The sequence below is a fragment of the Electrona antarctica genome (genome assembly GCF_951216825.1).
Source record: "Electrona antarctica genome assembly, chromosome: 1".
NCBI classification, from domain to species: Eukaryota; Metazoa; Chordata; class Actinopteri; order Myctophiformes; family Myctophidae; genus Electrona; species Electrona antarctica.
The window spans coordinates 50870881-50883040 of NC_136806.1; the positions used below are offsets into that span (position 1 = coordinate 50870881).

At 44.7% G+C, this 12160-nt stretch overlaps 1 protein-coding gene across 3 annotated transcripts in view; it reads right to left on the bottom strand.

Annotated features, from left to right (window-relative positions):
* Positions 1-12160, bottom strand: part of kdrl (kinase insert domain receptor like) — an 87775-nt gene that overhangs the window by 9712 nt on the left and 65903 nt on the right. For all 3 annotated transcript variants that reach the window (XM_079504844.1, XM_079504843.1, XM_079504845.1), the window contains exons 25-28: positions 10664-10763; positions 4337-4442; positions 1072-1199; positions 237-315 (exon numbers count right to left, since the gene is read on the bottom strand). In XM_079504844.1, coding sequence (XP_079360970.1) covers positions 237-315; positions 1072-1199; positions 4337-4442; positions 10664-10763 — 413 coding nt within the window. The remainder of the gene's footprint in view (positions 1-236; positions 316-1071; positions 1200-4336; positions 4443-10663; positions 10764-12160) is intronic.

Here is a 12160-nt window from a genome sequence, read left to right on the forward strand (position 1 = left end):
GCGGCCCCTGTAAAAAGGCTAAGCTTATCAACGTAAATGACCCCCCCGGCCACCCCACCACCTGTTTACTGTACATATCAATCAATCAATCAAGGAATATTTGTGAATTCTGTTTTAAGGTACATTTTCCACTTAAAACTCAGACGCCCTACACATGAATCACATTTATAATGTTCAAGGACAGTTTTAGTTTGCTGCTCTCGGAGTGAATGAATAGTCAGCATTAAATATCTTACCCCGTGATTCTCATTTGTCCCGTTCTCCATGGTAACTTCATCAAATGTTTTTACACTGGCCGGGCGGATCTTTATGTTCCTGATGAGAAAATATTCACAGAGTTTAAGACCCCAAAAATCATCCAAAATGTTCTTTTTGAGAAAATCCCAGGCTTAACTCTTATGGCGGATCGGTTCGCAAGATCAAAAGCGATACAAGCCAGAACCTAATGAAACAGATGAACAACTGCCACATAGCATGCGTGAAATTGTTTGAGGCTTAATTCAATTTTACTTATTGAAATGTCTAAAGTGACTGTTTACTTCAGCTTAAGGGATAGCTATCATTACCACATTTCAACGCCTTCTCAATAAACACCTTTCAAGGACCTGTGAAAATCCGAGAGCTCAACAAATATTATTGTAAGTGGACATAAATCTTCGAAGCAGGGTCAATGGTTTGGGGGGAAATTCCTTGCTGAGGCCACAATGCAACGAGCTCTCTCGGCCATCAGGCTGCTGATGTGTGTATTTCTTATCGCAAACCAATCAGGCTGCTCATTGTCCTGAAGGCAGACCTGAATGTTTACCTTGTAGACTGTAGAGTATGGCCCTGGGCGCCACATGAAGTATATACGTTATATACGGTGTATTTTGGATATTGTTCAGAGTAAACAGCTGATTTGGACATTATCACTGGCACTAACCATGCATAAATGGGTTGAAGAACGATCTTTAAACTAAGGCACTTGTTCCCTCCCCTTGAATATAGCATACCACTTTCACAGCCGTTACATACCGGATTTCGGTTCTGTTCTGTTCAAATACATGTGATTTTGCATGCATTCGCTCTCACCAGGTGCTCCCCGAGTCACTGTGAGAGACGGGCCGTGTGGGGGTCTCCTCTGACTGCACAGCGGCACACGGGTCTCCTCCTGCCTTGGTCAGCAGCGCTGTGTTGATGGGAATGTAATGCTTCCCTTCCTGAGCGCACCAAAGAAACACAATTTAACGTTAATGTTGTTGTAAAAGCAGCCTCATGGCAGCATGATGGCAAATGCATGTGATGAATTTGTGAGGACATTTTCATGGGTGACGCTGTCTGCATGCTATCCAAACATTCAGTACCCACAGGCCGTGGCAAGCGGCCAAGGAAACCACGGTTGTGCCTAATAAATCGTGCGTGGAATGTACAGGCCGGCGAGGTGATGATGCTGCTAGAGACAACCTTACCGATGACCCCCATAAAGGACTGATTCTTAGACCGGCCTTCCTGCGCTGTAACAGAATGGATAATTAACGGAGAGCTCTTTCTGTCCAATCAGGATAGTTTCCCATGAGGATTGCTTTCACAAAGTCATTTGTAATGCATATACGCCGTCGTTTTATGTTGATGCAATGTCTGGCCTCGACTTAATCTCTTATTACCTTGCAGAATCTGCACCGCCATCTAGTCTAATGTAACTCCTCTGTTGGTTTGCCTGTCGGCCGGGCTAGTCTCTGCACTAATGTATTACCTGGACAAAAGCCTACTCTCTTTTGTAGTCGGAAGTGGGAGCATATCTATAGCTATGTGAGAGACTCTCTAGTCTTCAGCATGTGAATGAAAATTCTCCTGCTCTTGTCGGGGATGTGGCCAATGTTCTGTCATCAGCAATAGATGCTGTTAAACTCCATTTCTTTCAATTTCCATCCTTCTTTCGCAATTCACGAATGTGATTCTTTAAAAAAAAACTTTTTTTCTTTTACAGGGAAAACTCCCAGTGTCTCACTCTCATTCATTTATGGTCATCTTTCACTCTGAAACTCTGTATGTTTTGGGGAGGTGACGAGGAGCTTAAAAAAACATGCGAATGGATGATTAGATTATGTTAGGAGGACAAACATAATATTTCATATACATAAAGAAGATTCACTATTAACACACCATAAATAACAGAGACAGTCTCCAAGATTAAAAAAGCCATTTGTATTACTGCACCAGGAGAACCTTACAAAATCTACAAACTTCTCCCAGGCCAAGTGATATTGTGTCACATTAGTAATTCATGTTTTCCCATGACTGGTTCCTCTGACGAGGCTGCCTGGTGCCTTGTCAAAGGTATAGTAGCCAAGTGATTGTATTGTTGAGTGTCGACTTCCCTTTGCAGTTTACTGTAAGCACCCCCCTGGGCTGGACTCCATGCTGCATCTTCTTCAGACCGCGGCACTTAACTCGGGCACCGAGCTTCCTGAGCGCTTGCAACGAGTGTGACTCACTGCTCGGTGACTAATTTCATTGTTAAAAGTGGTTTTGTTAAGGCCACTGGAGACCTCAGTTATGCGTTTGATATGGTCGTGGGGTTATTGTCTGCTACTCGATATCTACATTTGCGGATTCTGAATCTTAATTATTAACCGTTTTCAAACCCTGTAAATGTATTGTGACCTGGGAGGGCGGGTCAATGAATATACACCAAATCTCTTGACCAAAAATAGTCGATCTGCATGTTGCATGGTTTACATCAATTTGATTTTAAAACCTTATAAGTCCACGATAAAGTCAACTTTTCTGCTTCACCCAGCAGCTGCTCCACTGGTTATGATGAGAGCTTGGAGGGAGGCAGTTAGGGGTTGTGTCTTGCTCAGAGACACTTCAACACGTAGACCAAGGCCGGGAGGCGAATGGTCGAGGCACATGGCCGCTCACCCTAGAGTCGGGTTCTGTTTGACCTTTCTTCCAGTTAAGGGGGAGTTTTTCCGATACCACTGTCGCAAAATTGCTTGCTCAGGGTTGGGATCTCTGATCTACCTACAAAGTGTCTTGAGACAACTTGTTGTTGATTTGACACTATGAATGAAAGTAATTTAATTGACCCTCTAATTACCAGATGGCATCTCTACCCACTATGCTACAGGGTGAGCTTGTAGATCTGCTATTCTCTCTGGTGGAGCTGTTGCCCCCCGTGACCACGACTACGGATAAGCAGTTGAAGATGGATGGAAAAGTAGTGTGTAACCAGCATTGGCTACAATGGTATGGCTCACTGTTTCCCAAAAATGTGTCATTATTATTTTTACAAAATTTTCTAAAGATTTCCACAAAAATCCACACATTTTCATAAGTTGAAAACAAATTCAGTCATTTTTCAAAAATAATTTCCTGAATAAAATAAAAAATAATCAAAGAAATTCCCTAAACTATAATACAATTTAAGAAATAGAAATAGCAGAGGTGCAAGCTCGCAATATGGGAAGCCATCGGCAAAAAATGGAAAATAACAGCACCCTCTACTGAGTGTATACTCATAGACGTTGGACTCTCAGCTTGCTTATGATCCTTGATGACTATTTCTATGTATTTGATGTATTACCATGTGTTGTTTTTGCTAACTGTAAATCGCTCTGGATTAAAAGTGTCTGCTAAAATGCCTAAATTGTAAATTGTCTGCTGTTTCTTTCCTTGGAATTTGCATCTGGTGTTGCCGCCCAATAGAATGTGGATAACAGGATGTTGGCCCCGTTCGGTCTGCCCTCAGCCCTCCTCTTCCGGTGGGGCGCCTATATGTTAGTCCACATGTAGGCCAATGTTCACATGTTCTGAATGCCCCTGCCGACAGATTCCATACTAGCACAGCTCGGAATCTGTTCTTGAGAGATTAGCCAGCTCTCAACACGGTGCAAAGCGACACTTTGTGAGCTTGTAGCTCTGCCATTTTCACTGGTTTGGGTACCGGGCAAACATCTAATTTCCCTTTTGGGTCTTGACATTCTGCAAATGAAGCAGTAGTTCAGACTGAAGTCACACATGCATACGTTGCCCAGCTGATTGTTCCATTCCCTAATCACATTCAAACAAGTCAATGCCGTTGTCTCCGACTGATTGGCGTAAGACTAACGCCAGGGCTCCACCGGACGCGTTGCGTCTCCGTCGCGTGCGTCAAAAAACGCACCGGTTCAATTTGAATGCACGTGTCGCGTCTCCGTCAACGCAACGCGGGCAGTGGAACCACCCTTCATTGATTAAAAAGGGAACATTCCCTGACGGTGACGGAGACGCGACACTGACGCGCCCGGTGGAGCCCTGGTGTAAAACCAAGTCTTTCACTAAATGGACTGAAGTGTTGCAAGTGTGAGGGTACCTGTTGCACGCTGGCCTGAAGCAGGTCTCCTAGCCTCTCCACCAGCTCTGTCCAGGTGGGTCTCTCCAGTGGCTCTCCCTGCCAGCAGTCCAGCATGGTCTGATATCTAAAAGAAGAAAAAACAACAACAGAGGACTCGCATTACTCAGGTGGACACACCAGAATCTGTGCAGAGCTACTACATCTCACCCATTTTAGCCAAGGTTTCACGACATTCATTTTAATTTATTTTTCTTTTGCGTTTTTCTTTTAGGTTTTATGACCAGTCCACAATTACCCCCACACAACCTGAACTTTTGAACATTCAGTGGATTTTCTGTGGTCCGGGGTTTTCTCTGTGTGTTCTGAAGCCTTTTGAGCTGCAATGAAAACAGGCAAAATCCCTCAACATCTGTTGGCAAATTCTTATGTCATATATATTTGTGGACTCTTATCTCACAGTCCACACTCAGGCAAATCAGAGCACTTGTTTGAGCCAGAAAACCCCCGACCACAGAAAATCGACTGAATGTTAAAAGTTCAGGTTTTTTGGGTGCAAATGAGCTCAGAAAACTTAAAGAAAATAAGAACAATTACAAAAACCTTTTTGTAATGTCACGATCCCTTTAACTTCCTTGTTTGGAATCACAACAAGAATATTTAAATATAGCTGCTGTAACAAGGCAACAAAACTACAAAAATATGTTTACATTTGCTTTACTTACAGCCTATAAATGCATGTATCTTGCTACTAGCATTGAATTGCTTCTCTGCGTGTATTTATCTATAGCTCATGCTTTACTTAGTACAGTACTGGACCACCACGTAACACATCTTGTAAAGAGCAGAGTGAAAAATCATCCGCAAAGTTAAAGGAGCACTTTGACCAGTGACCACTTGTGTCAGTGGACTTCTTCAATAGACATGCCCTTAACAGATGGAAAATTTGCACGCGCGCGCGCACACACACACACACACACACACACACACACACACACACACACACACACACACACACACACACACACACACACACACACACACACACACACACACGCGCGCGCGCGCGCGCGCGCGCGCACACGCACACGCACACACACACACACACAGATATTCTACCTCCATGTGGTCCGCCGTGATCTACAATATACCTATACATTCCACTGTCCATTTTCCACACATTCGGAGCCTCCAGGGCTGTATCTGATTCCCTTCTGGTGCCGGTGTGAACGTTAGGTGCACACGAGGCCCTCCTCAAGGCCTCTGACAAGCTGTCAGCGTCTCCGCCCATGTGGGAAGACTCAAAGAGCCGCTGCGCGAGTTTCCATTGCAGTGGCCTGTAATGGCCTCATGTCTCACGTCGTGGAGGAATTCAGAAACGGATCACCGCTGCGGCTGCCGGCCCGTTTAAATCAAACCCCTCTCAGCATGTTGGTGATTGGAACCCGTCCCTATCCTGTTTCTTCTGCAACAAGGCCCCCCCCCCCCAACCATCCACCCCCTCCTCCAAATCCAGAACACTACGGAAATAGAGCCAGGTGCCCATTAAGCCCATTATGTTTCCATCATTGGCACCAGAATCAGTCAATTCAGTTTCAGAGAAAATGACAGTAAGGAGCAGGTGGTCCATTACAGTCTGGGTTGACTTCCCCCCCGCCCCGATGGTGTTTGTGTTTCTCTTCAGCCAGACCTTAAAGCCGAGGAGACTTCCAGTGCTGTCATGTTGCGCTGCAGGAAGCTGAGTGAGCGGCTGCAGTGTGATTCCCATGTTAATGAGCAGTGGTGGAAAAGTAATTCAAATGTTTTACTTAAAACCTCTACCCGCCAGGATTAATGAATACATTCGCTGTAATTCATGCCAGGGTTCCCCCCCCCCCCCCGTCCCCCCCCCCCCCCGTCCCCCCCCCGTTTTACCCTTATTTTGTAGAGCCAAAACCCGCGACCGGATGTTACAAATGTTACTTACACAAATGTATAAAAATCTTTTGAAAATGGCAGATCTGCAATTTTCCAATGGACAAAATTCACCCAGTGAAACAGTAGGGCTTAAGTGGGTAATGTATGTTTTCAAATAATTAAAGTGGAGTAAAAGTATAATATTTGCCAGGTGGAAGTGCTCCTCACAGTGACAGGATGTCCAGAGCATGATCATAGCAGACCTCCTCAACGTATCAGCGACTGGGGATGTGTTTAAAACACGCTTCCTGTCTGCCGCATAATGAGAATAAATTGACGGCCCCCAAACCCTCCCCCATACACCCCCATCGCCTCCCTTTCCAGTCTTCAGGGAGTATAACGCCGTGGCTGAGGTGGGGCCATTGTAGGATCCCTTATAGGAGGTGGACAGTAGTTGGGCAAGTGTAGAAGGTCAGGAAGGGAAGTGTGAGTGTGTGTGTACGATGTTTTTCTTCCATTCCTGCCTGTTGAGAAAGCATCCTTCAAATTCCTCTGCCATGCATCAGGCCAGATGGATGGTAAAAGCCACTGGGGGGTCTTCCAGCCCAATCAACAGGTCACATTCCTGATGAGCTGGTGCAGTGGTGGCACAGATTTACAGCTAAAGCGTCGCCTGCTATGCGCCGTCCAGCTCTTTTTCAGCATCCATGTAATAGGGGTCAGGGTGAGGGTCGAGGTTTCACGACAGTATGTATGTATGGAGCCAGGCTTACAAACACCTGGGAGACCAGAGGATTTATGCCTGTTTTGAATGGTCCATTACGTTAGCTCTGCATCCCATTGAACCGCTTAAACCCCATTGTACTCTGTTGACTGGGCTCCGCCGGGGCCCTGTGCATGGCAGGGATGGGACGATAATCGCTTACCGTGATAAAAAAAAAGAAACGACCACAACAATTGAATCGCAGAGATTGTAATTTATTGTGAAATTGTTCTCCGTCATATAAGGAGGAATTAGCTTTTGTTGAGCTGCAAATTCAGTCCCACTTAAACCCTCTGTACTTGATAAAACAGACCTTTAACCTTTTCTCTGCTTTCTACGATTATAATCATAGCTAAATCTAAAGGTACTAAAGGTGCTATCTACGTACATGTTTGTAGACAACGTATACTCCATATATGAAAGCGGCGACCGTCAATTTACCTTTTAGCATTGCTCCGGTTAGTATGGAAAGCCTCCGTCCCCACCAGCTATGGGACTTTTAAATCCAGCTCCATTGAGCCTCCATTATAACAGGACTTTCAAAGCGCTGTATCTCTAAAGCTTCGAGTGCTGTCCCTGGTGAGCCGTCGCGCATCCCGGCGATCGATCGGAAATCATTTGAAAGTTTGTATCGCATCGCTGAGCACATGTAACTGTTTGTAAAGAGAACTAAGGGGTCTGAGCTAGGGCTAACGATCACTGTGCTCACAACAACAGCCCCCACCTCACTGAATAACCCGGAAAGGAAACAAGGATAGTAGAGTTAGAGCGGACGGGTGGCGTTCCTTAGGTGTGCTTATGCTGCCACCTAGTGGCAGTAATAAAGTTAAAGAGCACATTTGGGACGCTCTTTTTCCACACTACACAAATTGATTCGGCAAAAATAGACGATCTACAAGCTCACAGCGTGTTGCGCAGTTATTTTTGCCGACCCTCCCCCCCCCCCCCCCCCCCCCCCCCCCCCCTCCAGAATAGGGATGCTGGGGGTTCAAGTGGTTTAACAAAAGTGTCATTTTAAGTTTTAAGCATATTTTGGGATACCGCGATAATATCGTTAATCGCTATTATTTTTTATGTATAATATGTAATCTTCATACCGTCGCATCCCTATGGTATGTCCCCCCTCTACAAAAGCCCATCTACAAGTCTCATAATAGAGACGCTAGGGTTCATGTGGTTAAAATGTTGTCAGCGGCTCTCATCTTGCTTTGTAATTAGAGGCAGCTTTCAGAGGCCTAAGCATGTTGAACGTATGTTATCTGGCATGTCTATCTTCGCACCCTCAATGTGCTGCTTTGAAGCGGCATGCGAGTAGCAGAGGATCTGCGAGAGAGGTTCTTGGCACCGCGATCGACGGGACAGGATCTGCGGGGTTTCTGCGTTTGTTTACTTTTGAAGACTGCGTTAAGTTCTGGATCGGATTTTCCCGGTCGCGTCCAAACGCTGTCTCCCTCGCTTAAGGTTGACAAATCCATTCCGGCGCAAATATCCTTTAAGAATCTGGAACTCTCGGTGCAACGTTATACAGCCTTAATCGTCTCAAAACATATACGGCACTTGGAGCATGACAACACGCTCCATATTCAAATTAAAACCACCCTGCATATTCCAAGTGTATCCTGTAAGTCTTATTATAGCATATTAGACAGAAGCTTAAGGATAGATTACAGGAAGTGTGATCACGAGGTTTAAATTGGGAGCAGGCTTTTAAAATCTCAGAGAGATGTGTGTATTGGACGGCACAGACACAGCGCCTGCTCTGTGCTGCTGCTCTGTGTCTTGGGTCTCTGGCTTCACCATAGACTGACTGACAGCACTATTACCAAAGGAGGTGACCCTCCACTCCTCCACAGGTATTCTTTTACAGCCGCCACTCACTGCCCAACAGGGAAGAGACCATATCCAGCTTCTGGCTCTCTCCTCACAAGGGGTCTGTCCATTCTGTCCCAAAATGCTGCCTTTAATCTAGGGCTCAGTTTAAAGGCAGAGGCCGTCCGTGTCAATCTGAAAATGAATACGATGTTCAAGCCGCACCACCCCAGAGCCAATCAGAAGCTCATGTTTCCTCTGCAAACATTCAGGGGGGGACAATTACCCGTTGATTTTTATCAGGTGCTGCTGGCCATTCAGAGGTTTAAAAAAACAGATAGGATGCCCTCCTCTCAGTTGCTGACTTTACATTCTTGGTCTGTGTTCCCTTGTTTTAGTCTTTGGATAGACTGGGGTCCACCTATGCTTTCTATGGCATATGCAGCTCCCGGCAGGGTCCGCCAGGAGAATCTAGACGCAGCTGCGTGACATGAGACTAATTAATTAGAGCGACAGAGAGAGAGAGGAGTGTGTGTGTGTGTGTGTGTGTGTGTGTGTGTGTGTGTGTGTGTGTGTGTGCGTCAATTTAACAAAGGTGCAGGCGATCAGAAATCAGCAGAGAGTGATCGACGTTTGCGCTACTGTATGCCGTATTGAAGTGGACTTTTTTTTTTTCCCTGGAAAAACGTCTGTGTTTCCGAGGCTAGTCTCTAGTCAGATAAATCAGGGGCCATGTAGGACACCGGCAGTGGTGGAAAAAGTACTCAATTGTGTTACTTAAGTAAAAGTACCAATACTGCAATTTAGAACTACTTCGTTACAAGTAAAAGTACGGAATTTAAATTGTACTTGAGTAAAAGTACAAAAGTATCGGCATCAAAATGTACTTAAAGTACTAAAAGTAAAAGTACTCATATTGCAGAATGTCCCATTTCACAAGTTCAAAATGTGTAGAAAATCTATTTTGAAAATAAAATTGTAAAAAACGTATAGCGTTGAAGTGGTTAATTTATGTTTTCTAATCAAAATTTAAATCTCCAAAGTAACTAGTAACTAAAGTTTTCAAATAAATGTAGTGGAGTAAAAGTACACATTTTGGCTCTGAGATGTAGTGGAGTAGAAGTAAAAGTGCTGGAAAATGGAGTAAAGTACAAATACCTCAAAAAAGTACTTAGTTACTTTCCACCACTGGACAGCGGGAACAGTAAAACACATGCAGGTCTTCCAGCTGACAGAAGGTCATGAGCGCTATAGCGTGTGACAACGTGTACGTCACCAAGAGGGGGGCGGCGTCTAAAAAGCTAGGGACGGCCCCCTGGTGGGCATTAAATTCTAGCCCGCATCACTCAGAATAGAATGACGGTGGTATGTTTTTATAAATATTGAGCTCGTTCTTGGCGATAACATAGTGAACAAACACCAGGATGGATAGAAAGAACGTCGGGCCCAAATACATTACAAGGACAAGGAAAATGTTGTGAACAAACACGGCTGTGCTTAGATACTTTGTTGAACGTTATGTCTCTGCGCCCGTGCGCCGATCCAAGTCATTCTACGTCTTTTTGTAAACTCGTCAATCTGGGTTCCTTGATGCTGTCTCCATGCTGGAAAGCTGAACATCTAATTCCGTTTTCTGGCTCATTTCCTCGACGCGACCTGCTGTGGCACTTATTTACTGAGCAAGTCTGCACCATTGTGAGGTCAGTTTAGAAAAAGAACGTATACAAGCATACGGATGGTCGCTCAATGTAAACAAACCAGACAAGCCAGCAAGTATGGCGGAAGCTACCACGTGACACATATGTTGACGCCCCCTCCAGGAGATTTTGGTACACCCTATAGAGAGTAATAATAATGTGTAGGTGTTTTTGGATCCTTACATTTCGGAGGAGGAGTATTCTGGAGCCCTCATCCTGGTACCTTCTTTCAGCCTGCAGCAAAAGTCTTCATCGATTTGGAGGCCTGGGTATGGAGAGGCACCTGGGAGAGGAAAGCGATAAAAAAGTGAACTATAGTATCGCATGATTCATTGTGCCTCACAGAGCATGACTGCTCTTAACCCAGTTTGACCTGAGATCAGATTCTAAAAATGTCTTCTACATCCTGACAGTTTTCTGAAAAAGCTATGTTTCTATGTCAGTCGTTCTTCGATTTTTCAAAAATAGCAGACCTACAAGCTCGTAGCGCGCCACTCGGTGGCGCGCTATGAGCTTGTAGATCTGCTATTTTTCAATGGCTAAAGCATAACATAATGCTAACACCAAAAGGGGTTCCCGCCCTGTTTGATACCGCATTATCCATCATCAAAATCTTATGTGTAGTTTAAATTACTATCTAATCCTAACTGCTTTTAGTAAAATATTACCCATGCTATGCAATCCATTCCATTTCTTGATGTATTAATATCTTGTGCTTGGCTGAAATCCCTGACACAATATCTCCCAGGAGTCCCAGCCTCCTCCTCGTGCATTCTACAGATCCTGCCCCCATGTTTCATAATGTCATATTAGAAAGTGCTCTCATCTTTTGTTCTTCATCACAGAGTATTTTATTTTCCTTTTGGTTTGGTTTTATCTTTGATCTCTTATCTGCATATTTTTATATATATTCTGAACATCTTTATAAAATAAATCCACCAATTACAGTATACACATAGGACGGTCACACATTTGGTTCACATGCCATGCCATGCCCCCCCCCCCCCCCCCCCCCAAAAAAAACAAATTGAACTAGTGTAAACTTTTGACCCCAGAACATTATCGGGCTCCAAGACTTGCTCTTTTGCCATTTTTCTTTGTCATTTTGTTTCCTTGTTTGCTGATTTATGTTTCTGTGATCCCGTTTAACACTACCCATATGTGTTCCTGTGATGGTAAATGTCTTGTGCTTAAAAGAAAGTGGAGGAGGAAGAATGACAGAAAGAAAGAAAGAAAGAAAGGAAGGGCGTAGGGGTGATGTCAGCGGTCTTTATGCCTTGAAGAAGTGTGCGGTCAGTGACAACATGGCATGGCAGTGATTCATGCGTTGGCCCCATGCATCAAAAGCAATGCAGTGCACACACACCACTGGACCCGCATGGACTTCTCTCCTTTCTAACATTGACTTTTTACTGCCGTCTTGATATTTCATGCTATAGAACAGAACTGAGATGTGTGGCGTGGTGGTGAGCTCCGTGCCGCGGTTATAGAGAGTCATGGGCCCGCCACACAATGCCGTCTAAAAAAGGTTGCAGCGGTTTCACAGCGGGGGGTAAACGTTTACATTGATGGGCTGGCTCGGCTATACAGCCCGTTTGCGTTGCCAGCTGGAAAGAAACAGACGGCTAATAAATGGGAGGTATTCTTTCCTCTTAATGTCCCTTGCCGTGTTCTAAAATT